A 27406-nucleotide genomic window follows, 5' to 3' on the forward strand; every position below is an offset into this window, starting at 1 on the left:
TTTGATCGCTTGCCCGTACGTGCGTGCCGCTATGTGCATGTCACGTACGTAACTTTGGGGACTTTGGGGAAATATATGTGCTGTATGAACTTTGGGGAGGTGAACGGTACTTTGGGCTGTGGGATTGAGTGTGTTGTGCAGGTGTTTCAGTTGTATGGACGGGAGGGGGGGAGGTGTTTGTTATGCGGGATTCATTTGTGGCATATTAAATATAAGCCTGGTTGTGTTGTGGCTAATAGAGTATATATATGTCTTGTGTTTATTTACTGTTTTAGTCATTCCCAGCTGAATATCAGGTCCCACCCGCCTCTCACAGCATCTTTCCTATCTGAATGGCTCCCACTGCCCTCTAGTCCTTCACTCTCACTTTCCTCATCCACAAATCTTTCATCCTTGCTCAAATTAATGGGGAAATCGTCGCTTTCTCGGTCCGAATCGCTCTCGCTGCTGGTGGCCATGATTGTAAACAATGTGCAGATGTGAGGAGCTCCACAACCTGTGACGTCACGCTACTCGTCTGCTACTTCCGGTACAGGCAAGGCTTTTTTTTTATCAGCGACCAAAAGTTGCGAACTTTATCGTCGATGTTCTCTACTAAATCCTTTCAGCAAAAATATGGCAATATCCCGAAATGATCAAGTATGACACATAGAATGGACCTGCTATCCCCGTTTAAATAAGAAAATGGCATTTCAGTAGGCCTTTAAATACTTCAAAGTTGATGAGCACTCCTCAACTTTCTCAAGTCTGCCACTTGTGCCAGCTTTTTTGAAACATGTAGGCATCAAATTCTAAATGAGCTAATATTTGCAAAAAAAATAATGTTTTCCAGTTCGAACGTTAAGTAGTCTATTCAATTGAATATATGTTGAAAAGGATTAGCAAATCATTGTATTTTGTTTTTATTTACGAATTACACAACGTGCCAACTTCACCGGTTTTTGGTTTGGTAGATTACCGTCAGTTTCAAGTTATACAGTCTAAGACAAGCCCCAGAGGCAACAAGTTTACAGTTTAGTGTTTGAAACAGCCCAACGAAACAGTCAGATCAGGAGAAAAATGTTAGCTTGAGGACAATACACCGTGAAACAATTCAAGTTAAACACATTACCGAGTCTGTGACAACTGATGTCAGGATTCTACCAAGAAGGTAAGCACATCCGGGACACTATTTTTGTAGCATAAATGCCACAGAAGTGTCATCAGTAAAGACACCATGTCAAGAGTGTCAAACGTACCCAAGGACTTCCCGGTTGTTGACTTTTGAGGGCAAGCATGGGAATGTAAGAGCCTATCACTGGTCAGCGGAACAGGGACTTAATACTATAAAAACCATGCATGAGCCCAATATATAAATGGTGAACAAACATTATGAAAGGGTTTTTGCTTTCTAGGAAACATGACTACAAAGCTGTTGAATGACATTTTCCTAATGAAGAAAAAATAAAAAACTGGAAAGCCGGCCATAGCAATGATGAACAAACAATATGAATGTGGGTTTGCGGTTCTAGGTCACATGACTAAAGCTGCTGACGATGGAAATGTTATCTATGAGCCATCGACAAGTACTTTATTGACGGTCCCTTAATGGAAAGCACTTGTCTGCACGAGCTGACAGACGCGGCATGAGTTTTCAATGCCGGGGACAAAAAGTCAGTCTGGCTGGATGTTGACAACTTGAAACTAACTTCATCACGGCTCGGCACTTGGCGGTCACTCCAGCAGCACTGAGAGCGGACTCAGCCAAACTACCTCCAGGTAATGTTTCAATTGTCAGAGCCAACAGAGAAATTGACTAACAAAAAAACGCATAAGTTAAGTAAGGCCCCACTTTTCCAAAAATGTACTAGCTTGATGCGAATAATAATAATAATATTGCCTGACACTCCAAACTTGTTTTCTGAAATTGATATTGTTTTGGGGAGGTTAAAAAAGAAAATAAAACACAAAAAATGTTTAAAACAAAAATAATGGGAGTTTTTGTTTTATCCACAAATGTAAGTTTGTCAAAACAAAACCATCCTTCCACAAACAATTCAGCCATTTTCTCTCACTTTTATATCGCATAAAGGTCTGGGGACATACATGTAAAACAATCACAACACAATCATCATATTACAAAAGAGAGTGATAAAGATAATTAATACAATTGATTATAGAGACCCAACAAATGATTCATAAAGTCACACCGCGACCCCAAAGGGAATAAGCGGTAGAAAATGGATGGATGGATGGATGTTCAAATGATGTATAAAGTAAATAATATGCTTCCTGAAGTGGTCCAGATGTGAACCAGTACATATGTATATCATATAAAGGTGCTAATCTATGGGATCATTCACAATTACAAATAAAAACATGTCACACTTCCATTATCCAAACACCTAAAAAAAAACAACAATATTATGAATAAAGTCTAAAATTGTATTATGAATATATATACACATGAAAAATGCTTATTTTATGTAAAATATGTCTTGTAGTTTACTCTCACTTGTTATTAAAAGTACACTATGTTGCATATGAATGCATGTGCTTGACTGAAAAAAGCACTAATATGAAATATCTAATCTATAAATGTAGAAGCATATTAAAAAGATTGTTACACAAACGACAATGTCACACATGTTATATGTGCTGATGTTGTTAGAAAGTCCAATTTAACGTCTTGACAGTTTATTTCAAATCCTGCAGTTTCATTTGCTGCTGCTGTTCTCATCAGCACACTTGTGATTCTCACACTGGTACTTATGAGAGAATCTTTCACCACACACACCGCAACTCAACACTTTCTCTCTGCGTGTTTGGATTGTTCATCAGTGTGTGTTCTCATGTGTACTTTCAAATGTTGACTTTGTACAAAATCTTTACTACAGATTGAACAGATATAGGGTTTTTCGCCAGTGTGTATTCTCATGTGTCTTTTCAAATGGTGACTTTGTACAAATCCTTTACTACAGATTGAACAGATAAAAGGTTTTACTCCAGTGTGTATTCTCATGTGTTTTTCCACACCTGACCTTTGTGCAAAACCTATACCACAGAATGAACAGATAAAAGTTTTTTCTCCGGTATGTACTCTCATGTGGGATTTCAAACTCTGACTGTTTACAAAACATTTACCACATTCTGAGCAACAAAAAGGTTTTTCTCCACTGTGTGTTCTCAAGTGTAATTTCATACCCTTACTTGTTACAAAACATTTACCACATTCTGAGCAAGAAAAAGGTTTTTCACCAGTGTGTGTTCTCATGTGCACTTTCAAACTGTGACTTTGTACAAAACCTTTACCACATTCTGAGCAAGAAAAAGGTTTTTCACCAGTGTGTATTCTCATGTGCTCTTTCAAACTGTGACTTTGTACAAAACCTTTACCACACTCTGAGCAAGAAAAAGGTTTTTCTTTAGTGTGTGTTCTCGTGTGTAATTTCAAACTCTGACTTGCCACAAAACATTTCCCACACTCTGAGCAAGAAAAAGGTTTTTCTTTAGTGTGTGTTCTCATGTGTAATTTCAAACTCTGATGTTTTACAAAACATTTACCACATTCTAAACAAGAAAAGGGTTTTTCTCCGGTGTGTGTTCGTATGTGTAACTTCAAACTCTGACTTGTTACAAAACATTTACCACATTCTGAGCAACAAAAAGGTTTTTCACCAGTGTGTGTTCTCATGTGACTTTTCAAATGGTGCCTTAGTGCAAAACCTTTACTGCAGATTGAACAGATAAAAGGTTTTTCTCCAGTGTGTGTTCTCATGTGTTTTTCCATACATGAACTTTGAGCAAAACCTTTACCACAGATTGAACAGACAAAAGGTTTTTCTCCAGTGTGTGTTCTCATGTGTCTATAAAGACCACTACTGCAGTTGAAGGTTTTGTCACAAAGAGAACATTTGAAGTGAGTGTTGTCAGTGTGACATGTTGCATCATCTTTAGAGTCTTCATCATCAGTGTCAGGAGAGTGTGACGTTGTGTCCTCACTATCTGATAGTGGAGCTAAGAGCTTGTCTGCTTGTGATCCTCCACAGTGGTCTCCATCAGCTTCTGTTGTCATGTGTTGTGTTGAGCTGCTGCTCTTCTCCTCACTTTCACCTTTGACCTCATCATCTTCACTCTTCACAGGGACACCAGTCACTGGGAACTCCACCAACCATTTAGGCTGACTGATGCTGTGTTCCTCCTCTTCCTCTTTTATGTGCGGCGGCTCTTGGTCCTCCTCTTCCTCTTTAAAGTAGGGGGTCAGTGGGTCCTCCTCGTCCTCTTTAATGTGAGGGGTCAGTGTGTTCTCTTGCTCCTTAAAGTGAGGGGTCAGTGGGTCCTCCTCTTCATTTTTGATGCATAAGATCAGTGGGTCCTCCGCTTGCCCTTTCTTGTGAAGGGTCAGTTTAAAACTATGGGTCCGTGGCATCCCGTCTTCCTCTTTAATGTGGGGGGAATGTGGTTCCTCCTTTTGCTCACGAGGTAGAGTTTCTTCATCAAGGTCTGCGGTACAGGAGAAAACAAAAAAATCTTTAGAAAAGTCCAGCTTTGCTCAGTCACATGAGACATTGTCCTGCACCAACAATCTCATCAGTTTCCCCTCACAGCAGTCAGGGTACTTCCAGCTGACACATGAAGAAGACCTTCAGGGGAATGCCTTCCCAGGCCAACGTCCAATCCACCGTATCATCAAAACATCCTAAAAGTCATTCCTGCCATCCTTAATGGTAGACGCCGTACGTGAAAGTGTGCTGTTTCCCTCTGAATAAGTCATACACACACAGGAAATAATGTACCACATGCCAGCCTCCACACAGTAGTACTAGTGATGAGCTCCCCCTGCTGGTGGACAATAATTACTGTCATTTTCACATTCCTCTTTAGAGACATGTCTGCTCTAAAAAAAAAAAGCATGAGCACAGTCAACATGTTGGCCAAAAAAGATGACATCTGTTTTGCTTTCATTTAGATAGTGTCCCCACAGTTAAACTGGGAAGAAGTAATCAGATTACTGACTACTCCTTCGAAATAGGGACGGCGTGGCGCAGTGGAAGAGTGACCGTGCGCGACCCGAGGGTCCCTGGTTCAATCCCCACCTAGCACCAACCTCGTCATGTCCGTTGTGTCCTGAGCAAGACACTTCACCCTTGCTCCTGATGGGTGCTGGTTAGCGCCTTGCATGGCAGCTCCCTCCATCAGTGTGTGAATGTGTGTGTGAATGGGTAAATGTGGAAGTAGTGTCAAAGCGCTTTGAGTACCTTGAAGGTAGAAAAGCGCTATACAAGTACAACCCATTCATCATAACTTGGTTACCTTATCAATAATAGTAATAATGGATTAGATTAATTTAGATAACCAGATGAAGCAATTCCTGAAGGAATTGGGTGTGAATGCTGAAGTTGAACTGAAATGCTGACAGAATGTACCGTATTTTCCGCACTATAAGGCGCACCGGATTATTAGCCGCACCTTCAATGAATGGCATATTTCATAACTTTGTCCACCAATAAGCCGCCCCGGACTATAAGCCGCGCCTACGCTGCGCTAAAGGGAATGTCAAAAAAACAGTCAGATAGGTCAGTCAAACTTTAATAATATATTAAAAACCAGCGTTCTAACAACTCTGTCCCAAAATGTACGCAAATGTGCAATCACAAACATAGTAAAATTCAAAATAGTGCAGAGCAATAGCAACATAATGTTGCTCGAACGTTAATGTCACAACACACAAAATAAACATAACGCTCACTTTCTGAAGTTATTCTTCATTCATAAATCCCTCGAATTTTTCTCCTTCGGTGTCCGAATTGAAAAGTTGGGCGAATGTCGTCCGGCGCTGCCTCTGTCTTAGTGAAGGTGTGTTCGCCTTCGGTCATCCATTGTTCCCACGCAGTTAGCAGTCTAGCTTCGAATGCCCTGTTGACACCAATATCTAGCGGCTGGAGGTCTTTTGTCAATCCACCCGGAATGACGGCGAGTATTGAATTAAGCGCGTAAGCGTGTCTCTCAATGTGCTGTTATGAGCTAGCAAATATAACAACTACACTACCCAGCATGCAACGATAGTGACGAGCATGCGCGGTAGCCCTGAGAAGCGTTGTTGTATGCTGGGAGTTAGAATGTGGTTATGAGCACGCTGTGAGTAAACGTTGAGAACTCAGTTAACACGCCTCGTCTGCATTATTTATAATTAGACAGACAACACACTTAATAGGAGCCATTTTGGGGTCTTTACATAAACACACAAATGGAAATGAAACGTCACATATCCCAGCATGCACCGCGCGCTTCTTCGTCATCCACTGTTCCTACGCAGTTAGCAGTCTAGCTTCGAATGCCCTGTTGACACCAATATCTAGCGGCTGGAGGTCTTTTGTCAATCCACCCGGAATGACGGCGAGTATTGAATTAAGCGCGTAAGCGTGTCTCTCAATGTGATGTTATGAGCTAGCAAATATAACAACTACACTACCCAGCATGCAACGATAGTGACGAGCATGCGCGGTAGCCCTGAGAAGCGTTGTTGTATGCTGGCAGTTAGAATGTGGTTATGAGCACGCTGTGAGTAAACGTTGAGAACTCAGTTAACACGCCTCGTCTGCATTATTTATAATTAGACAGACAACACACTTAATAGGAGCCATTTTGGGGTCTTTACATAAACACACAAATGGAAATGAAACGTCACATATCCCAGCATGCACCGCGTGCTTCTTCTTCTTCCGGGGCGGGTGGTTGCTTACAGTAGAAGAAGAAGCGCTTCCTGTTCTATGGGGGCGGGTGCTTACCTTGGCGGTTGCTTGCGTAGAAGAAGAAGCGCTTCCTGTTCTACCGGGAAAAAAGATGGCGGCTGTTTACCGAAGTTGCGAGATCGAAACTTTATGAAAATGAATCGTAATATTAATCCATATATAAAGCGCACCGGGTTAAAAGCCGCACTGTCAGCTTTTGAGTAAATTTGTGGTTTTTAGGTGCGGCTAATGGTGCGGAAAATACGGTAGTATGAATGTAAGAACAGTTTGAATGTTGAAATGGTTTGAATGTTGAAGAGTTTGAACTTCCAGGAAAACTGGAATTTGATTTAGAACTTGGCAAAGTGTTAGTTTGAATGTCCAGGATGAGTGGAATGTGTTGATGTTGGAATGGTTTAAATAGGTTGAAAAAAGTGGGGATTATGCAACTTGGAAAAATGTCCCATTCATTTCAATGGGACCTTCCTGGAAATTTGGGAAAAGCGGGATTTCTTTGGAAATGATTAATAGCATGAATGAGCTGAATTGGTTGGTGTTAGAATTGTTTAAATCTGTCAAACATTTTTGAAGTAGTAACGTTTTTTTAATTGAAAAATGGTATAAAGGAATTTCGTAAAGACCGGGAATTTGTAAAGTTCTTAAACCAACTCGTTTTTTTGTCCCGACTAAGAGGAATGTTTTGACAGTGGAAAGGTTGAAATGGGTTGAACAATGTGAAAGCAATAAAGAAGGTTGGAAAAAAACAGGAATTACTGGAAATTTGTTGAAGCTGGAAAAATGGTAGTTTGAATTTCAAGGATGAATTGAATGTGTTGAAGGTGAAATGGTTTGAAAAATATTGGGATTGTGGTAGTTTGAAAAATGGATAATTGATTTTGAATGGGGAAAATGTCCCTAAAGACTGGGAATTCTAGGAAATCCGGGAATTTTTTAAAATAAGTGTTGAAAGAAGGCACACAATTCCTGAACAGGCTTACTATTTTGAAGTTAAAACGGTTTAAATCGGATGAAAAGGTGGGAGTTGTGGAACTTTCATTTTGTTCATTTCAATGGGAATTTCATGGAAATTTGGGAATTTCGGGAGAAGCGGGAATTTTTTGGAAAATGCTCAACATTGTGAATGTTCTGAATGAGTGCTGGAATTTTTCAAATCAGTCGAGACATGTTGAAGTAGTAAACATTTTTTTGAAAAATGGTATTTATGGAATTCCTGGAATTTCGGGGGAAAAAAACGGGAATTATTCCAGTTAAGAAAAAAACTTTAGTTTTTTTGTCCTGATTAAGAGGAGTGATTTGACGGTAAGCACTTATTTATTTTCGTTTAAAGCTAGTTTAGCGGCTCATTTAGCTCTTAGCTTGACCGTCCTTTGTGTGTAACATGTTTAGCCTCGTTTGACTGTCCTTCAGTGATAATAATACTTGTAATAAATGTAATTTATTTGCTGCAGTGGAGGATGTTTGAACGTGTGATGTAAGAAGATACAGTTAGCTGTAGTGAACACTAATTCCGGGCAGCACGGTGGTACAGGGGTTAGGGCATGTGCCTTACAATACGAAGGTCCTGACTTCAGTCCTGGGCTCGGGATCTTTCTGTGTGGTGTTTGCATGTTCTCCCTGTCACTGCGTGGGTTCCCTCCCAACTCCAAAACATGCACCTGGGGATAGGTTGATTGGCAACACTAAATTGGCCCTAGTGTGTGAATGTTGTCTGTCTATCTGTGTTGGCCCTTTGATGAAGTGGCGACTTGTCCAGTGTGCAGCTGAGAGAAGCTCCAGCATCCCCCGTGACCCCAAAAGGGACAAGCGGTAGAAAATGGATGGATGGGACAACTAATTCCTCTGGTCGGCGAACTGAACATCTAAAATACAAATTAGCAGTTAAAAAACTGGACGTTTGGGGTTTTTGTGAGTGGGAAAAATGTAATTTAACAATTTTGCGATGCAAGAAGACCTGGCAATAATAATACTAAATCAGAGTTTTAAGGTTTGATGAACATGATGGCCTAGTGGTACAAAGTTTAGTTTCTACATAGTTTGGTGAATAAATATATGTAAGTAAAAATGCATCTGCTGTTTTATGTCTCCTCTCTGAGCTGCCACCTTAACGTGGTAGAGTAGTTTGCGTGTCCCAATGATCCTAGGAGCTATGTTGTCTGGGGGCTTTATGCCCCCTGGTAGGGTCTCCCAAGACAAACTGGTCCTAGGTGAGGGATCAGACAAAGAGCAGCTCGAAGACCTCCATGAAGAATACAAACGAAGGACCCAGATAACCCTCTGGAGCCAGGCCCGGAGGTGGGGCACGATGGCGAGCGCCCGAAGAGGCAACGTGGGTCCCCCCTCCAATGGGTTCACCACCCATAGCAGGGGCCATAGAGGTCGGGTGCAGTGTGAGCTGGGCGGAACTTGCCGGTCCGATCCTCGGCTACAGAAGCTAGCTCTTGGGACGTGGAACTTCACCTCGCTGGGGGGGAAGGAGCCTGAGCTAGTGCGCGAGGTCGAGAAGTTCCGGCTGGATATAGTCGGACTCACTTCGACGCACAGCAAGGGCTCTGAAACCAGTTCTCTCGAGAGGGGCTGGACTCTCTTCCACTCTGGCGTTGCCGGCAGTCAGAGGCGACGGGCTGGGGTGGCAATTCTTGTTGCCCCCCCGGCTCAGAGCCTGCACGTTGGAGTTTAACCCGGTGGACGAGAGGGTAGCTTCCCTCCGCCTTCGGGTGGGGGGACGGGTCCTGACTGTGGTGTGCGCTTACGCGCCAGAGTACCCACCCTTTTTGGATTCACTCGAGGGAGTACTTGAGAGTGCTCCCCCGGGTGATTCCCTCGTTCTTCTGGGGGACTTCAGCGCTCATGTTGGCAGCGACAGTGAAACCTGGAGAAGAATGGCCGCCCGGATCTGAACCCGAGTGGTGTTTTGTTATTGGACTTTTGTGCCCGTCACAGATTGTCCATAATGAACACCATGTTCAAACATAAGAGTGTCCATATGTGCACTTGGCACCAGGACACCCTAGGCCGCAGTTCCATGATCGACTTTGTAGTTGTGTCATCGGATTTGCGGCCTCATGTTTTGGACACTCGGGTGAAGAGATGGGCGGAGCTTTCTACCGATCACCACCTGGTGGTGAGTTAGCTGCGATGGTGGGGGAGGATGCCGGACAGACCTGGCAGGCCCAAACGCATTGTGAGGGTTTGCTGGGAACGTCTGGCAGAGTCTCCTGTCAGAGAGAGTTTCAATTCCCACCTCCAGAAGAACATGTCACGAGGGAGGTGCTGGACATTGAGTCAGAGTGGACCATGTTCCACGCCTCTATTGTCCAGGCGGCTGATTGGAGCTGTGGCCGCAAGGTAGTTGGTGCCTGTCGTGGCGGTAATCCTAACACCCGTTGGTGGACACCGGCGGTTAAGGATGCCGTCAAGCTGAAGAAGGAGTCCTATCGGGTTCTTTTGGCTCATAGGACACCTGAGGCAGCGGACAGGTACCGACAGGCCAAGCGGTGTGCGGCTTCAGCAGTTGCAGAGGCAAAAACTCATGGGAGGAATTCGGGGGAGTCATGGAAAACGACTTCCGGACGGTTTTGAAGCGATTCTGGACCACCATCCGCCGCCTCAGGAAGGGGACGCAGTGCACTATCAACACCGTGTATGGTGAGGATGATGTTCTGCTGACCTCGACTGCGGATGTTGTGGATCGGTGGAGGGAATACTTCGAAAACCTCCTCAATCCCACCAACATGTCTTCCTATGAGGAAGCAGTGTCTGGAGAATCTGTGGTGGGCTCTCCTATTTCTGGGGCTGAGGTTGCTGAGGTAGTTAAAAAGCTCCTCGGTGGCAGGGCCCCGGGGGTGGATGAGATCCGCCGGGAGTTCCTTAAGGCTCTGGATGCTGTGGGGCTGTCTTGGTTGACAAGACTCTGCAGCATCGCGTGGACATCGGGGGGCGGTAGCTCTGGATTGGCAGGCCGGGGTGGTGGTTCCTCTCTTTAAAAAGGGGAACCGGAGGGTGTGTTCTAACTATCGTAAGATCACACTCCTCAGCCTTCCTGGTAAGGTCTATTCAGGTGTAGTGGAGAGGAGGCTACGCCGGATAGTCGAACCTCGGATTCAGGAGGAACAGTGTGGTTTTCGTCCTGGTCGTGGAACTGTGGACCAGCTCTATACTCTCGGCAGGGTCCTTGTGGGTGCATGGGAGTTTGCCCAACCAGTCTACATGTGCTTTGTGGACTTGGAGAAGGCATTCGACCGTGTCCCTTGGGAAGTCCTGTGGGGAGTGCTCAGAGAGTATGGGGTATCGGACTGTCTGATTGTGGCGGTCCGCTCCCTGTATGATCAGTGTCAGAGCTTGGTCCGCATTGCCGGCAGTAAGTCGGACACGTTTCCAGTGAGGGTTGGACTCCGCCAAGGCTGCCCTTTGTCACCGATTCTGTTCATAACTTGTATGGACAGAATTTCTAGGCGCAGTCAAGGCGTTGAGGGGATCCGGTTTGGTGGCTGAAGGATTAGGTCTCTGCTTTTTGCAGATGATGTGGTCCTGGTGGCTTCATCTGGCCAGGATCTTCAGCTCTCACTGGATCGGTTCGCAGCTGAGTGTGAAGCGACTGGGATGGGAATCAGCACCTCCAAGTCCGAGTCCATGGTTCTTGCCCGGAAAAGGGTGGAGTGCCATCTCCGGGTTGGGGAGGAGACCCTGCCCCAAGTGGAGGAGTTCAAGTACCTAGGAGTCTTGTTCACGAGTGGGGGAAGAGTGGATCATGATATCGACAGGCGGATCGGTGCGGCGTCTTCAGTAATGCGGACGCTGTATCGATCCGTTGTGGTGAAGAAGGAGCTGAGCCGGAAGGCAAAGCTCTCAATTTACCGGTCGATCTGCGTTCCCATCCTCACCTAAGGTCATGAGCTTTGGGTTATGACCGAAAGGACAAGATCACGGGTACAAGCGGCCGAAATGAGTTTCCCCGCCGGGTGGCGGGGCTCTCCCTTAGAGATAGGGTGAGAAGCTCTGCCATCCGAGCCAGGTGAGGTGGTTCGAGCATCTGGTCAGGTTGCCACCCGAATGTCTCCCTAGGGAGGTGTTTAGGGCACGTCCGACCGGTAGGAGGCCACGGGGAAGACCCAGGACACGTTGGGAAGACTATGTCTCCCGGCTGGCCTGGGAACGCCTCGGGATCCCCCGGGAAGAGCTGGAAGAAGTGGCTGGAGAGAGGGAAGTCTGGGCTTCCCTGCTTAGGCTGCTGCCCCCGCGACCCGACCTTGGCTAAGTGGAAGAAGGTGGATGGATGGATATATGTTTTATGTCAGTTTTGTTCAACTAAAATCATATTTGTTAAACCTTTGTACAAGTTTAAAACGATCGCAATGCAAATTTTTGTTAGCCTGTCAATGTGGTCGTCCATTGTATGTTAGCATTAGGCTAGCAGCGCAAAAGCCAACCTTTATCCTGTATGGTTGTATAGTTTAATTTTAGGTTTACACAAACATGATTGTTACATGTATGTGCAGGTCTTTTGCTGACTCCTCTGGTGGGTGTACGGATGTGTCGAAGGTACGTAGACACAGAAAACTCCCCCGCAATGGTAATAAACCTCCCGGTCCTCTACATGTCACAACGACTAGTAACGTTACTATGAAACATGCAACCGCCCCATCCTTGAGGCGGTCATTCGAAATAGCGACTAAACTACGAAGCTAAAACTAGCAAGAAAATTTGTACACCCACAACACATCTCATCTGCTTGTGTTGTTGTGAACGACATCATCCATGGAGGATTGATTAATGTACAAACAGGAAAGCAGTCGCAACTTGAGAGGCGCTCTCTGTCTCTCTCCTTTATTTTAAACAGCCTCAAGTCACCTCCACACGTCAAGCTGAGAACAGCAGCACGTTTCCCCCTTCACAATAATAGGTCTGACTGCGCTAACAAAATAAAGGTTTCCAAAAAGCACCTCAAACAAACATAATGAACTTATTGATGCATTTACACAAATATTATGCTTTGACCCAAAGTACTGGTCAAAACTGTCCAAAGAAGTATTGCACCAATAAATGTGAGAGATTCTGCATTTAGTAATAAAAAAAAGCACACTCTTTAAAAGGTAGTAAAATAAGTGTAAACGGTAAAAATGGAACAAAATATAATTAAAACAAAACTTTATTTCATTTTTTTTTATATTGCCATTGTTATTTAAATACATTTTTACCATTATTTTACTTGTTGTGGTTTATTCGTTACTAACTAATATCCGTTTTTTTTAAACTATATTTAAAGTTGAGTTTTGGTAGTAAAATAAATACTGGTGTTTTCAAATAATGAATAAATCTTTAATTAATCGTGATTACAATATCAATCAAAATAATGGCGATTATTATTTTTGCCATAATGGTCCAGCCCTAAGTGTACCCTTTTTAAACTGTTTCATTAACTCAAGTTTATCTTTAATGCATCTAAAGGATATAAGTATCATTCTATGATGTGTCTTTTTCTATCTATCCATCCATTTTCTACCTCTTGTCCCTTGGTAACAGGGGGGTGGAAGGCGGGGTACACCCCGGAAAATTCCATAAAACCTTTAAACGTTTTTATTTTATTTGATCCTATCAAGGCATCCTCCAGTTTTTGGCTATTATAAAGCATATTTCCAGAGGATATACATTTTTACAGCATGTTTTAAAGAGATAGCATTTAAAAAATGACTTTGCGTATATCATATTGATCAACTAATTCTTATTGTGGTCCCCTCCAAGGTTTCTCATTGTCCCATTGGGTTGAGTTTTTCCTTGCCCTGATGTGGGATCTGAGCCGGAGGATGTGGATTGACTCCATTGAGATAGTTAAGATTTTGCTAACATTTGTTTACGACTTAGAATGCATAAAAAATAAAAACATATGTTATTGTGTTACATTAGGATTGTGAATGAAAGGCAAAATAAAAAATTAAAAAATCAGATCCCTTTTGATAATTTTTCTACTTCCTGTGAACGGGTTGATGCTGTGGCGAAAGCGAGAAAATATATACATGTCAGGAAAATGCAAATTTCGGCAAAAATGGCTGGCAAACTTTTTAAAACCTGGTTAAAGATTGTTGGCGGTAAACCCAGAGAGGCATGTGTATGTTGTAAAATGATGTAAGAATTAGCTTTATTATTTGGGTTTAGGGGGCCCCGTCATGGGGCCCGCCCCCGGCCCAGCTCTCACTTGTTCCACCACTGGTCATTGTGATTATATGATATATTCCAAATGTCATTGTATTGTTATCAGTCAAATATGAAATTAGTAAGCATGTGAGAGTAAGAAGTAATTGAACCTGTTCTGTGTAATACAACTTGATGTTTCTTGAAAACAGCGTCCAGTAGTTGATTGTTCTCCACCTTTATTCTAGAAAATTCCACCTCGTATTCTGCTATCGTTCTTTCTAACAATACAAATATATCTTCAACGGCAGCAGTTAGTCGCTCATCCACCAACGCTCTCAACATTTGTAATTTACACATTTACACATTTTCACACAATCACAACACTTTACTCTCACACTGGATCAAAAAAAATAAAAATAGCCACAAAAGGGATAATTAATGCCTGTAAAAAGAAAAACAATCTCTACAAACTTTCCATCAAAATAAAAACAAAAGAAGTCGAACAACGATACAAGAGTACAAAAATAAATTAACTGATATTATAAGAACAAGCAAACGGTTATATTATCAAAATAAACTAGATGAAAACAAAAACAATATAAAAGGAACTTGGGATGTTTTGAATAGTCTAATCAAACAAGGATATTCAAAGTTGACATATCCTGATTACTTTATTGATGAAAACGGTGAAGATTATAATATGAGTAATGTAGTGAATACGTTCAATAGTTTTTTTGTAAATGTTGTCCTAAGTTGGCTGTTGATATCCCAGACAATGTAGTTACAAAATCAACTATTGAACAGAATTCTTCGTCATTCTTCCTCTCAGCCACAAATGAGCAGGAAGTGACAAACATTATGCGGAAGTGTAAAAGTAAGAGCTCCACTGACTGCCATGATATCAACATGATATTGGTTCAAAAAGTTACACTGAATATTGTAAAACCCTTAACTTATATATGTAACCTATCATTCCAGAATGGCCGCTTTCCAAGTCAAATGAAAATGGCTAAGGTAACTCCGCTCTTCAAAAGTGACAGCAAACACGCTTTCACCAACTACAGACCAATTTCTCTTTTGCCTCAGTTCTCAAAAATGTTAGAGAAACTATTTAACTTTCGCCTTGAATCTTTTCTTGAGAAGCATCATATAATCAATGACGGTCAGTATGGCTTCAGGTCCAAACGAACAACCTCAATGGCGATAACTGAAACTATTGAAGAAATGACTAATGCACTGGAGCATAAAAGATATGCAGTTGGTATTTTTATTGACCTAAAGAAAACCTTTGATACCATTAAAGGGGAACATTATCACCAGACCTATGTAAGCGTCAATATATACCTTGATGTTGCAGAAAAAAGACCATATATTTTTTTAACCGATTTCCGAACTCTAAATGGGTGAATTTTGGCGAATTAAACGCCTTTCTATTATTTGCTCTCGGGAAGCAATCCGCCATTTTCTCAAACACCGAGTCAAATCAGCTCTGTTATTTTCCGTTTTTTCGACTGTTTTCCGTACCTTGGAGACATCATGCCTCGTCGGTGTGTTGTCGGAGGGTGTAACAACACGAACAGGGACGGATTCAAGTTGCACCAGTGGCCCAAAGATGCGAAAGTGGCAAGAAATTGGACGTTTGTTCCGCACACTTTACCGACGAAAGCTATGCTACGACAGAGATGGCAAGAATGTGTGGATATCCTGCGACACTCAAAGCAGATGCATTTCCAACGATAAAGTCAAAGAAATCTGCCGCCAGACCCCCATTGAATCTGCCGGAGTGTGTGAGCAATTCAGTGACAAAGGACCTCGGTAGCACGGCAAGCAATGGCGGCAGTTTGTTCCCGCAGACGAGCGAGCTAAACCCCCTGGATGTCTTGGCTCACACCGTCCCTTATGCCACCGAAGATGATCAAGAGAAGAATATTGACCCTAGCTTCCCTGGCCTGCTGACATCAACTCCAAAACTGGACAGATCAGCTTTCAGGAAAAGAGCGCGGATGAGGGTATGTCTACAGAATATATTAATTGATGAAAATTGGGCTGTCTGCACTCTCAAAGTGCATGTTGTTGCCAAATGTATTTCATATGCTGTAAACCTAGTTCATAGTTGTTAGTTTCCTTTAATGCCAAACAAACACATACCAATCGTTGGTTAGAAGGCGATCGCAGAATTCGTCCTCGCTTTCTCCCGTGTCGCTGGCTGTCGTGTCGTTTTCGCTTGCATACGGTTCAAACCGATATGGCTCAATAGCTTCAGTTTCTTCTTCAATTTCGTTTTCGCTACCTGCCTCCACACTACAACCATCCGTTTCAATACATGCGTAATCTGTTGAATCGCTTAAGCCGCTGAAATCCGAGTCTGAATCCGAGCTAATGTCGCTATAGCTTGCTGTTCTATGCGCCATGTTTGTTTGTGTTGGCATCACTATGTGACGTCACAGGAAAATGGGCGGGTGTATATAACGATGGTTAAAATCAGGCACTTTGAAGCTTTTTTTAGGGATATTGCGTGATGGGTAAAATTTTTAAATAAACTTCGAAAAATAAAATAAGCCACTGGGAACTGATTTTTTAATGGTTTTAACCCTTCTGAAATTGTGATAATGTTCCCCTTTAATCATTCAATTCTACTCGATAAAATGGGAAGATATGGAATTAGGGGGCTGGCTGGAAACTGGTTAAAAAGTTATTTAACAGGGAGGGTACAGTTTGTAAAAATGGGTCAATTTTTACCTGATACTCTTGGCATTGCTTGTGTTGTCCCCCAAGGGTCCGTGTTGGGGCCAAAACTGTATATATTAATGAAATGTTTAATACATCTAAAGTACTGAAATGTATACTATTTGCAGACGACACAAATATATTCTACAGCAGTGATGACTATAATGAGCTCATAAATACAGTAAACACAGAACAAAACATAGTAAAAAAAAAAATGGATGGACACAAATAAATTATCTTTGAATATAAATAAAACTAAGATAGTGATGTTTTGAAATCGCAACATAACGTCTGAACAGAAAATAAGTATTGATGGTACCCAAATTGAAATCGTAAATGAGAATACATTTTTGGGAGTAATAATTGATAGTAAACCATCATGAAAACCTCATGTCAGACACATTCAAACAAAAATCTCCAGGAGCCTCTCAATTATAAACAAAGCAAAACTATACCTCAATGAAAATGCACTCCGTACTCTATACTGAGCCTTGGTAAAGTTGCTCAAATTTGATGACCTTGTTAAATATAATACATTAATTATCTTATATAAAGCATTTAACAAATTATTGCCGACTAATCTACAACGTTTTTTTATAAGACGAGTGCAGGCTCATAACATGAGAGGCTTTGGATATTTCTTATTGCCGAGAGCTCAAACCACTCGTAAACGTTTTTGTGTGTCTGTATGCGGAGTAAAACTATGGAACAATCTGGACTTACAACACAAGCAATGCCAAACTATTAATCGATTTAAACTATTATACAAACATGGGGTCTGGTTCAAATATAGAGATGAGGGTCTTTAATTTGACCTGCTGCTGTACTCTGTCTCAAAGTGTTAACATGTGATCAATGTTTTCTTACCATTATTGCTATGTTGTCTATTATCATTGTTGGTATATTCATTATTCCTACATTGTTGATACGAATTATTGTTACAGTGTTACAATTATTGTTACCTGTGGTAATGCCACTATGATACAACATCTGTATTATAATCCTTGAACAAAGTAAGAGTGAAACTCATGTGAATAATCACTGAATGGAGAACTGGGGGTGGGATTAAATAAGTTATCTTCTTCCCACTCCCTTTCAGGCAAAACTTGACAATCATGCATTACATACTATACATTACCTTTTGCACTATATTAATTTACATTATTATGTGTTGTCAATTTTGTACTTTTTTTTATGTCATTGCCTGAAATAAATAAAAAAATGAAAATGAATATATGTCATTTAGTAACAGGCACATTTTTAAAAAGATGTAATAATTACTTATTTTTGTTCATTAGCGCATTCATTTCAAAAACGCATCACAATGTTGGCTTTTTTTTTTTTAACATCACCAAATATTACACACTGCAGACTTCCTGAGAGCCATTAAACATAATAAAACATCACTTACTGTACATGGACTGGTGTCACTATGACGCAGACTGATAGAATCTTGGTATATTCCCATTTAGATGAAGAATGACTCATAATCGTTGCACGGAAAAGGGGGGTGAAGCTAAGCGTCTTTTTGTGTCGTTCGCCATTGCCGGGTCTAAATTGGCTGTCAAACGGTACCAACTTGTCAGAGTACGTCCTCATCCTTCTACTATCCAGGTGAGAGGCATGATTCATGATCTGGACTAGTCTTTCACCAGCACCGAGGCGAGGAAGGCGCTCACCAGCCTGTGATGTCAACATAGGCACACAAGCTATAAATAGTTTGTCTGCGTTAGCACTTATAATAACAATATCACTAATACTTGGTTGATATTCAAGCCACGAAATGCAATTGGTGTATTGTTGGCGCTTTTTGGATGGTTAGAGAGGACCTCCCATTGGCTACTTTGCAAGTGGACTTTTTACATTGAGTTAGGATATGATTTTTTTTTTTTAATATATCCATCGTCGTGTCTTTTATAATGATTGTGAATGATAGAAAAAAATTATCTCAAAAAGTGCAGTTCCCCTCTAAATTCCAATGATTAGATTTAAGACCTTAAGTCTGTGAGCATGAACTGATGAAGCCTACTTGGATGAGAAGACAAACGTCTTCTAAGACAAAGTGAACGGTCCAGTTGTGATGGATTGAATGCCCTGAGAATAAAATGATATGTGCTTACTTGGACTGTGATGAAGCTGTGAGAACTCAGGTGGTTTGTCTTCATGCTCTTCAGTCTTCACAGGGACAACAGTCAGTGGAAACTTGCTGAGATCAGCCTCCTCCTGCCCTAAAAGACACTCTTCCTCCTGAGTGATCCACACTTCTTCCTCTTCCTCTTTAATGTGGGGGGGCTCCTGGACGTCTGTTGGGTAAATAAGTAATTACGATTAAAAGAGAATAGAAATAGTTTTGGACTGACACTGTTAACACAATGACATTGTGTTCTTTTGTGTGTTGTGTTAAAAGTGTGTAGCTTAACAACCAATAAAAACATGGGAAATGCTTCCTTTTGTCCTAAAATTAATTCATAAGTGGTACAGTGAGTACAAAAATAGACTTTACAAATTTGAAATTGGATGGGGGGCAATTTGAAAAGTTTTTATAAGTACGAGGCAGCATTGATTGAGGCATTCTTAACTTTACACTCACTGATGTAAGGTGTGTAAATATTTTATTCTGTATACGGTCTATGACACCTAAACTTTATCTAAATGGCAAATGGGTTATACCTGTATAGTGCTTTTCTACATTCAAGGTTGTCAGGTTCAAACACTGATGACATCTATTAATCAGACAAGAAGCAAGGAATCATGCAGAGACAGAGTTAAATTTAGCTCATGAGGAGAACGCATGGCCCTGCACACTTAGTCACAGTCTCGCCCTACGCTCTAAGATTCAGCTCCCGCGTCCTCTTTTTATTAAGAGTTCCATAGTCAACATCACTGAGGCCGCATCTAAAAGGAGTGGTCACATATATTATGCAAAGCAGGTCCAGGACGCACAGTACGTGACGGAATTGGCTGGGGGCCTTGTGATTTCGCCTTGTTCAACCCAGATTTCACTCCAAAAAAGGTTCTAATTTGTCTGCCTTCAACGCAGAGATGCGCCCAAGATTCAGCTCCCGCGTCCTCTTTTTATTAAGAGTTCCATAGTCAACATCACTGAGGCCGCATCTAAAAGGAGTGGTCACATATATTATGCAAAGCAGGTCCAGGACGCACAGTACGTGACGGAATTGGCTGGGGGCCTTGTGATTTCGCCTTGTTCAACCCAGATTTCACTCCAAAAAAGGTTCTAATTTGTCTGCCTTCAACGCAGAGATGCGCCTGTCTTCAGATCTTACAGCAAGCTTTGTAATCTGCTCGGTCTCACCCAGCTAATAACACGACCCACAATGGTGTGTAATTCCACCCAATCAACCATAGATCTCAATTTCACATCAGACCAGCCTAACATAAAGAATAGTGGGGTCATTATCTGTGGTCTTAGCGACCACTATCCAACCTTCTGCACCTGCAAAATAGCTAAACCCAAAGCCAACGGCCACATAACAGCTCAATCCAGATCCCTTAAAACATACTCCAGTGATAATTTCAACCTTAAACTAGGTGAGTGGGACTGGTCCCCTGTGCTCATGAGCAACTTGGTTGATGATGCTTGGGATCGCTTTAAAACAGCGTTCCTCGCTGTACTAAATTATATGGTTCCAGTGAGAACAGTCAGGATCTAAGTCCACTCTGAACCATGGATGAATCCGGACCTATTAGCTGCCATAAAAGACAGAGACAGAAAATACTCCGAATACCACAAGTGCAAAACCAAAGTAGATAATCAACCCAATAATAACCTCAAATCACTCCTTACAACTCTCAAAAAACAATGCAATAAATTAAGAAATAAGGCAAAGAACCTGACTAAATCCTTAAAAAATTACATTAACGACAAAATCGAGTAAAACACAAATAAGCCACGTGAGCTCTGGAAAATCCTCAACAACCAGCTTCCTGGCTGCAGCCAGAAACTGAAAACCAGACTCACCAACATCAACATCAAGGAGGGCGACTCCCTCATTACAGACAAACTGAAAGTAGCAAACAGACTTACCACCTTTTTCACCAGCATAGCCACACCTCTAGTTAACAAGCTGTCCCACCACTCTGGTCGCTTTGGTGTAGAACACATTAAAGCCTACTACAGAAAGCTAGGAGTATTCAACAACAGCTGACGAGGTGCTCAAAATGGTAAATGGTAAATGGGTCGTACTTGTATAGCGCTTTTCTACCTTTTTAAAGGACTCAAAGCGCTTTGACACTATTTTCCACATTCACCCATTCACACACACACATTCACACACTGATGGCGGGAGCTGCCATGCACGGCGCTAACCAGGCCCATCAGGAGCAAGGGTGAAGTGTCTTGCTCAAGGACACAACGGACGTGACCAGGATGGTAGAAGGTGGGGATTGAACCAGTAACCCTCAGATTGCTGGCACGGCCACTCTCCCAACGCGCTCCACCTAAACAAAGCCACTGGCCTTGACAATATCCCCTCCAGATTTCTCAGGGACTCTGCCACCACCATTGCCCCAATCATCACACACATAATAAACCTCTCAATTAAACAAGGCCAAGTACCAAAAGATTTCAAGATAGCAAGAGTAACTCCCCTTTTTTTTTTTTAAAAAAAGGAAGCAAATTAGTACCTGGTAACTACCAACCTGTTTCTATTCTCAGTTCCATTTCAAAAGTAATGGAAAAAATTGTTTATGAACAGGTCGATAAGATACCTTGCCACTAAAAAATTAATGTACAAATTCCAATCCGGCTTCAGAACTAACCACTCCACTGACACATGCCTTCTCTATCTGACCGAACACATCAAACATGAGGTAGACGCGGGCAAATACTGTGGCATGGTCACGCTGGACCTTCAGAGGGCCTTTGACACCGTAAACCACGCTATACTGTTGGATAAGCTCAGAGCAATCGGATTTGATAAAACCTCATCGAGCTGGATGCAATCTTACTTGGAGGGGAGGAAACAGGAGGTAGAGGTGAACGGCACCGTGCCCCCCACCTCCCCTCTCAGTAAGCTGTGGAGTTCCCCAAGGCAGTATATTAGGGCCTTTACTGTTCCTAATATACGTAAACGACATGTCATCAGCATGCGACTGTGAATTGTTCCTGTTTGCGGATGACTCGGCCAGGACAAGTCACAGGTAGAAAAAATCCTTAGTGCCGAACTCTGTAGAATTTGCACTTGGCTCGCTGACAATAAGCTGTGTATACACTTAGGTAAAACGGAATCCATCCTATTTGGGTCCCAAATCAACCTTAAGAAAGTCAATGACTTCACTATAAAAGTGGATAACATTGTTATCACCAGGAAAGATGAGGTCACCTACCGAGGTTCCATTCTAGAGGCTAATCTTTCCTTTGATAAAATGACAACCAAGGTAATCAAAAAGGTCAACCAACGAACAAGATTTCTCTACAGAATCTCCTCTCTGGTCAACAAAAGCACCATGAAGATTCTAGCGAGAACTCTCATTTGACCCTTTTTCGATTACACATGCACCTCCTGGTACCCCAGCACCTCCAAAACCCTCAAATCTAGACTCCAAACATCCCAGAACAAGCTAGTCAGGTTAATTCCAGACCTCCACCCCAGATCACACCTCACTCCTACCCACTTCTCCAAAGTGGGCTGGCTCAGGGTGGAGGACAGAGTAAAATAACTTGCACTGAGCCTAGTCTATAAAATTCGCTACACCTCCCTGATACCGAAATACATGTCGAAATACTTCCTTAATGTAAATGACCGCCATAACCACAACACCAGGGGGCACTCCACGCACCACGTTAAACCCAGATTCCGATTTAACAAAGGTCTTAACTCAATCTCCTTCTATGCCACATCAATATGGAATGCACTCCCAACAGGTGTAAAAGAAAGTGCATCTCTATCCTCCTTCAAAACCGCACTAGAAGAACACCTCCGGGCAACTACAACCCTAGACTAACACCCTCCCCCCACCACATCCCACCTTCCCGGATTGTAAATAATCAAATGTATATGCTTGTTCTTATGCTTTCTGAGCTCACTATGTTCACTGCTCGCTGTACATATCCTACAAAGTCAGACCTACACTGTTTCTTGTTGAGGACAGCTTTAACCTCTTGTGTTACCCAGGGTTTGTTATTAGGGTAGCACCGAACAGTCTTAGCAGGGCAGGTCACGTCCACGCAGAATATGAAGTAATCTATGAGTCAGCCCATCAATGTCCTCACCCTGTGGAAGTGTGAAAGAAATAAATGATAAATGGGTTGTACTTGTATAGCGCTTTTCTACCTTCAAGGTACTCAAAGCGCTTTGACACTACTTCCACATTTACCCATTCACACACACATTCACACACTGATGGAGGGAGCTGCCATGCAAGGCGCTAACCAGCACCCATCAGGAGCAAGGGTGAAGTGTCTTGCTCAGGACACAACGGACATGACGAGGTTGGTACTAGGTGGGGATTGAACCAGGGACCCTCGGGTTGCGCACGGCCATTCTCCCACTGCGCCACGCCGCCCCAGATTAATCTTTAATTAAAAATTACAGAAGAAATTACCAATGCTATAGATAATAAAAAAATGTGCGGCAGCAGTTTTTATGGATCTAACTAAAGCATTTGACACAATTAATCACAATATTTTAATCAAAAAACTAGAACGATATGGCATCAGAGGGTTAGTCTTAAACTGGATAAGAAGTTATCTAATGAACAGGAAACAATACGTGAAGCTAGGCCAACACACATCTACAACGCTAAATATATCCTGTGGTGTACCTCAGGGATCAATACTAGGACCTAAATTATTCAATCTCTATATAAATGACATTTGTAAAGTTACAAAAGATTTAAAGTTAGTATTATTTGCGGATGATACAACAGTGTTTTGTTCAGGAGAGAACACAGAAGATACTACAAATAATAACAGAAGTAATTAACAAAATAAAAAGATGGTTTGACAAAAACAGACTATCGTTGAATCTCAGTAAAACTAAAATAATGCTATTTGGTAACAGTAGAAGAGAAAGTCAAACACAAATACAAATAGACGGAATAGAAATTGAAAGAGTAAATGAAACCAGATTTCTAGGTATAATGATTGATGATAAATTGAACTGGAAATCTCACGTAAAAAACATACAACATAAAGTAGCAAGAAACACGTCAATAATGAATAAAGCAAAACATGTTCTCGACAAAAAAATTACTTCATATTCTTTACTGCTCACTAGTGTTACCATATCTGAGTTACTGTGTAGAAATATGGGGAAATAATTACAAAAGAACACCTCATTCATTAACGGTGTTACAAAAAAGATCAGTTAGAATAATACATAATGTTGGATATAGAGAACATACAAATCCTTTATTTATTGAATCAAAGATACTGAAATTCTACGACATAGTGAATTTGCAAACAGCTAAAATGATACACAAAGCAAACTATAACCTGCTGCCCAAGAATATACAACAATTCTTCTCAAAAAAAGAGAAATATAATCTTGTAATTTAAAATATTTGTATGCACGTACAACACTTAAGACCTTCATTCAGTATATGGAATTAAATTATGGAATGGATTAAGCAAAGCAATCAAACAATGTACTAATATGATCCACTTCAAGAAACTCTTCAAACTTAGTGTTTACAAAGTACAAAGAAGAAGAACCATGATAAACATTCTGAATGTATTTAACTCATCCATTCTTTCATTCTTTCACTCTCAAAATAATCTTACTTATCTCAACATATGAAATGTAACTTACTTCACCAATTATTATTTATTTTCTTATTTTTATTGTGATTACTTATGGAGTATATTGTGAATAAATTGAGAACAGGAAGTGAACAAAAGTTTTAGCAACTGTTATGTAAAAGAAAAGGGGTAGGATTAAATAAGCTCTGCTTCTTCCTACTCCTTTTCCAACATGTTGAAAAGAGAAACTGGAGATTGTGATGTATCATGTTGTATGCTTGCATGTTCCAAATAAACTCAAACTCAAAATCGAAGTAATAATCGATTATCAAATTAATCGTTATTTGCAGCCCTAATTTGTACCATGAATTGATTAAGGTGGACCCCGACTTAAACAAGTTGAAAAACTTATTCGGGTGTTACCATTTAGTGGTCAATTGTACGGAATATGTACTGTGCAATCTAATAATAAAAGTCTCAATCAATCAAAAGCCTGCTATACCACCAAAATGTGGAACTCCCTATCAATAGCCATAAAGGAGTGTAAATCCATTACTTCCTTCAAAGTCGCTTTGAAAAGACATTACAGGTTGCGGCTACTCGTAACTGGGAATAGACTAAGACTTTATAATACATTTTCTTACAGTATTTTGGTCTGTAAAATGCTACTTACTGTGTGAGTTATAAACATATTTCAACTGAAACCAGCTCAGGCTTTCTTGTAGCAGTGAATGTGTACCGTGATGAAAGTGTACCCTTTCCTATGGTAACTTCTCATAACTCCTTCAATCAATCAATCACACATTGTTACAAACTGAGAGGAACATCAACCTCAAACTGTCTCGTTTTCATGAAGAATCTTAAAGGGGAACATTATCACCAGACCTATGTAAGCGTCAATATATACCTTGATGTTGCAGAAAAAAGACCATATATTTTTTTAACCGATTTCCGAACTCTAAATGGGTGAATTTTGGCGAATTAAACGCCTTTCTATTATTCGCTCTCGGAGCGATGACGTCACAACGTGACGTCACACCGGAAAGCAATCCGCCATTTTCTCAAACACATTACAAACACCGAGTCAAATCAGCTCTGTTATTTTCCGTTTTTTCGACTGTTTTCCGTACCTTGGAGACATCATGCCTCGTCGGTGTGTTGTCTGAGGGTGTAACAACACGAACAGGGACGGATTCAAGTTGCACCAGTGGCCCAAAGATGCGAAAGTGGCAAGAAATTGGACGTTTGTTCCGCACACTTTACCGACGAAAGCTATGCTACAACAGAGATGGCAAGAATGTGTGGATATCCTGCGACACTCAAAGCAGATGCATTTCCAACGATAAAGTCAAAGAAATCTGCCGCCAGACCCCAGGAAAAGAAAGCGGATGAGGGTATGTCTACAGAATATATTAATTGATGAAAACTGGGCTGTCTGCACTCTCAAAGTTCATGTTGTTGCCAAATGTATTTCATATGCTGTAAACCTAGTTCATAGTTGTTAGTTTCCTTTAATGCCAAACAAACACATATCAATCGTTGGTTAGAAGGCGATCACCGAATTCGTCCTCGCTTTCTCCCGTGTCGCTGGCTGTCGTGTCGTTTTCGTCGTTTTCGTCGGTTTCGCTTACATACGGTTCAAACCGATATGGCTCAATAGCTTCAGTTTCTTCTTCAATTTCGTTTTCGCTACCTGCCTCCACACTACAACCATCCGTTTCAATACATGCGTAATCTGTTGAATCGCTTAAGCCGCTGAAATCCGAGTCTGAATCCGAGCTAATGTCGCTATAGCTTGCTGTTCTATGCGCCATGTTTGTTTGTGTTGGCATCACTATGTGACGTCACAGGAAAATGGACGGGTGTATATAACGATGGTTAAAATCAGGCACTTTGAAGCTTTTTTTAGGAATATTGCGTGATGGGTAACATTTTGAAAAAAACTTCGAAAAATAAAATAAGCCACTGGGAACTGATTTTTAATGGTTTTAACCCTTCTGAAATTGTGATAATGTTCCCCTTTAAATCAAAGCATTGCATCATCCCCACAAGACAAACCATCTTCCTATTGACCACATATTGAAGACGAGTGTTACTAATGAAATATAAAGTTAGTAAAGATGTGAGCGTAAGAAGTCAACAAACCTGTTCTGTGTAACACAACTTGATGTTTCTTGAAAACAGCGTCCAGTAGTTGATGTTGTCGCTCCTTCTCCTCTTTTGTTGGACAAAGTTCCTCCTCATACTTTGCTATCGTCCTTTCGCACATTTTCACACAATCACAACACTTTACACTCACATTTGATCTCTACTTAGCGATGTGTTGATAACGTCCGCGTCTCTTTGTTAGCAGCTAACAAGCTAAGCTAACTAGCACGCTAAGCTAAGCTAGCACAAGACTTGATAAAGTGCGCTCAGACTAATGTATCCGGATACAAACAATGACTAACAATGTTTCATCTATTACACGACATATATGCGTACATGTATGCACTAAATACAAATAGAGAAACAATAATGGCCACGTTTAGGCCTTTTCCGTCAAACGCCATTTTGCTTTGTCATCGTTCTTCCTTCGATTTCCAGCAGACTAGTAGAGCATCTTAGGCCTCCACAGCTTCTTAACGTCCTGTCCTATGGTCCATACTACATTCTACAGTACAGGAGGTCTTCGTCCTGTCCTATGGTCCATACTACATTCTACAGTACAGGAGGTCTTCGTCCTGTCCTATGGTCCATACTACATTCTACAGTACAGGAGGTCTTCGTCCTGTCCTATGGTCCATACTACATTCTACAGTACAGGAGGTCGCGCTATCAACCTTTCAGTTAGTGATGGGAGGAAATGAGCGGAGTAGTGATGGGTCCGGCAACACCGATGCATCGGCGCATGCGTCGAGCTCATAGAGCAAAACCCTGTGTTGGTGCGCGCGTACCGCTTTTAGAAAGGCACGTGACTGATCATGAGCTGTTTTGGTCACGTGACCGATACGCGAACTGTGTCGCACTGACGCCTCCTCTGTGCCCTGTGAGCGGCTCTTTTCTACAGCCAGAGAAATAATAACTAAGAAGAGAAATCGTCTAAAATGTCGGAAAAACTGTTTTTTTTTTATTTATA

The 27406-nt window shown here is 41.5% G+C and overlaps 4 protein-coding genes across 6 annotated transcripts in view; 1 reads left to right on the plus strand and 3 right to left on the minus strand.

Moving 5' to 3' along the window:
• LOC133575685 (uncharacterized) overlaps positions 1 to 27406 on the minus strand; it is a 462851-nt gene that overhangs the window by 312729 nt on the left and 122716 nt on the right. The window lies entirely within an intron of this gene.
• LOC133575760 (uncharacterized) overlaps positions 1 to 27406 on the plus strand; it is a 551361-nt gene that overhangs the window by 169955 nt on the left and 354000 nt on the right. The gene's annotated exons all lie outside the window — the stretch shown is intronic.
• LOC133575681 (uncharacterized) overlaps positions 1 to 27406 on the minus strand; it is a 515078-nt gene that overhangs the window by 19267 nt on the left and 468405 nt on the right. The window lies entirely within an intron of this gene.
• Positions 1456 to 27112, minus strand: LOC133575687 (uncharacterized). Of its 3 annotated transcripts, none has more exons than XM_061928428.2 (3): positions 26434 to 27112; positions 18707 to 18889; positions 1456 to 4482 (listed from the first exon to the last, which is right to left on the minus strand). In XM_061928428.2, exons 1-3 carry the CDS (start codon positions 26555 to 26557, stop codon positions 2783 to 2785), a joined length of 2007 nt encoding a protein of 668 aa, XP_061784412.1. In that variant the 5' UTR covers positions 26558 to 27112; the 3' UTR covers positions 1456 to 2782. The 3 variants fall into 3 exon arrangements, with proteins under 3 accessions (XP_061784412.1, XP_061784413.1, XP_061784414.1); XM_061928430.1 differs by lacking the exon at positions 26434 to 27112 and adding an exon at positions 22677 to 22764 and having other exon boundaries at positions 1457 to 4482; XM_061928429.2 differs by lacking the exons at positions 18707 to 18889; positions 26434 to 27112 and adding an exon at positions 16599 to 16629.

The sequence above is a fragment of the Nerophis lumbriciformis genome, linkage group LG33 (genome assembly GCF_033978685.3).
Source record: "Nerophis lumbriciformis linkage group LG33, RoL_Nlum_v2.1, whole genome shotgun sequence".
NCBI classification, from domain to species: Eukaryota; Metazoa; Chordata; class Actinopteri; order Syngnathiformes; family Syngnathidae; genus Nerophis; species Nerophis lumbriciformis.

Excerpts from the sequence above, each read along its gene's own strand:
- LOC133575687 (XM_061928428.2), bottom strand. The coding sequence starts at position 26,557 with ATGTGCGAAAGGACGATAGCAAAGTATGAGGAGGAACTTTGTCCAACA. Across the intron at positions 18,890-26,433 it reads AGTTGTGTTACACAGAACAG|ACGTCCAGGAGCCCCCCCAC; the intron begins GTTTGTTGACTT and ends TTTACCCAACAG. Across the intron at positions 4,483-18,706 it reads ACAGCTTCATCACAGTCCAA|ACCTTGATGAAGAAACTCTA; the intron begins GTAAGCACATAT and ends CCTGTACCGCAG.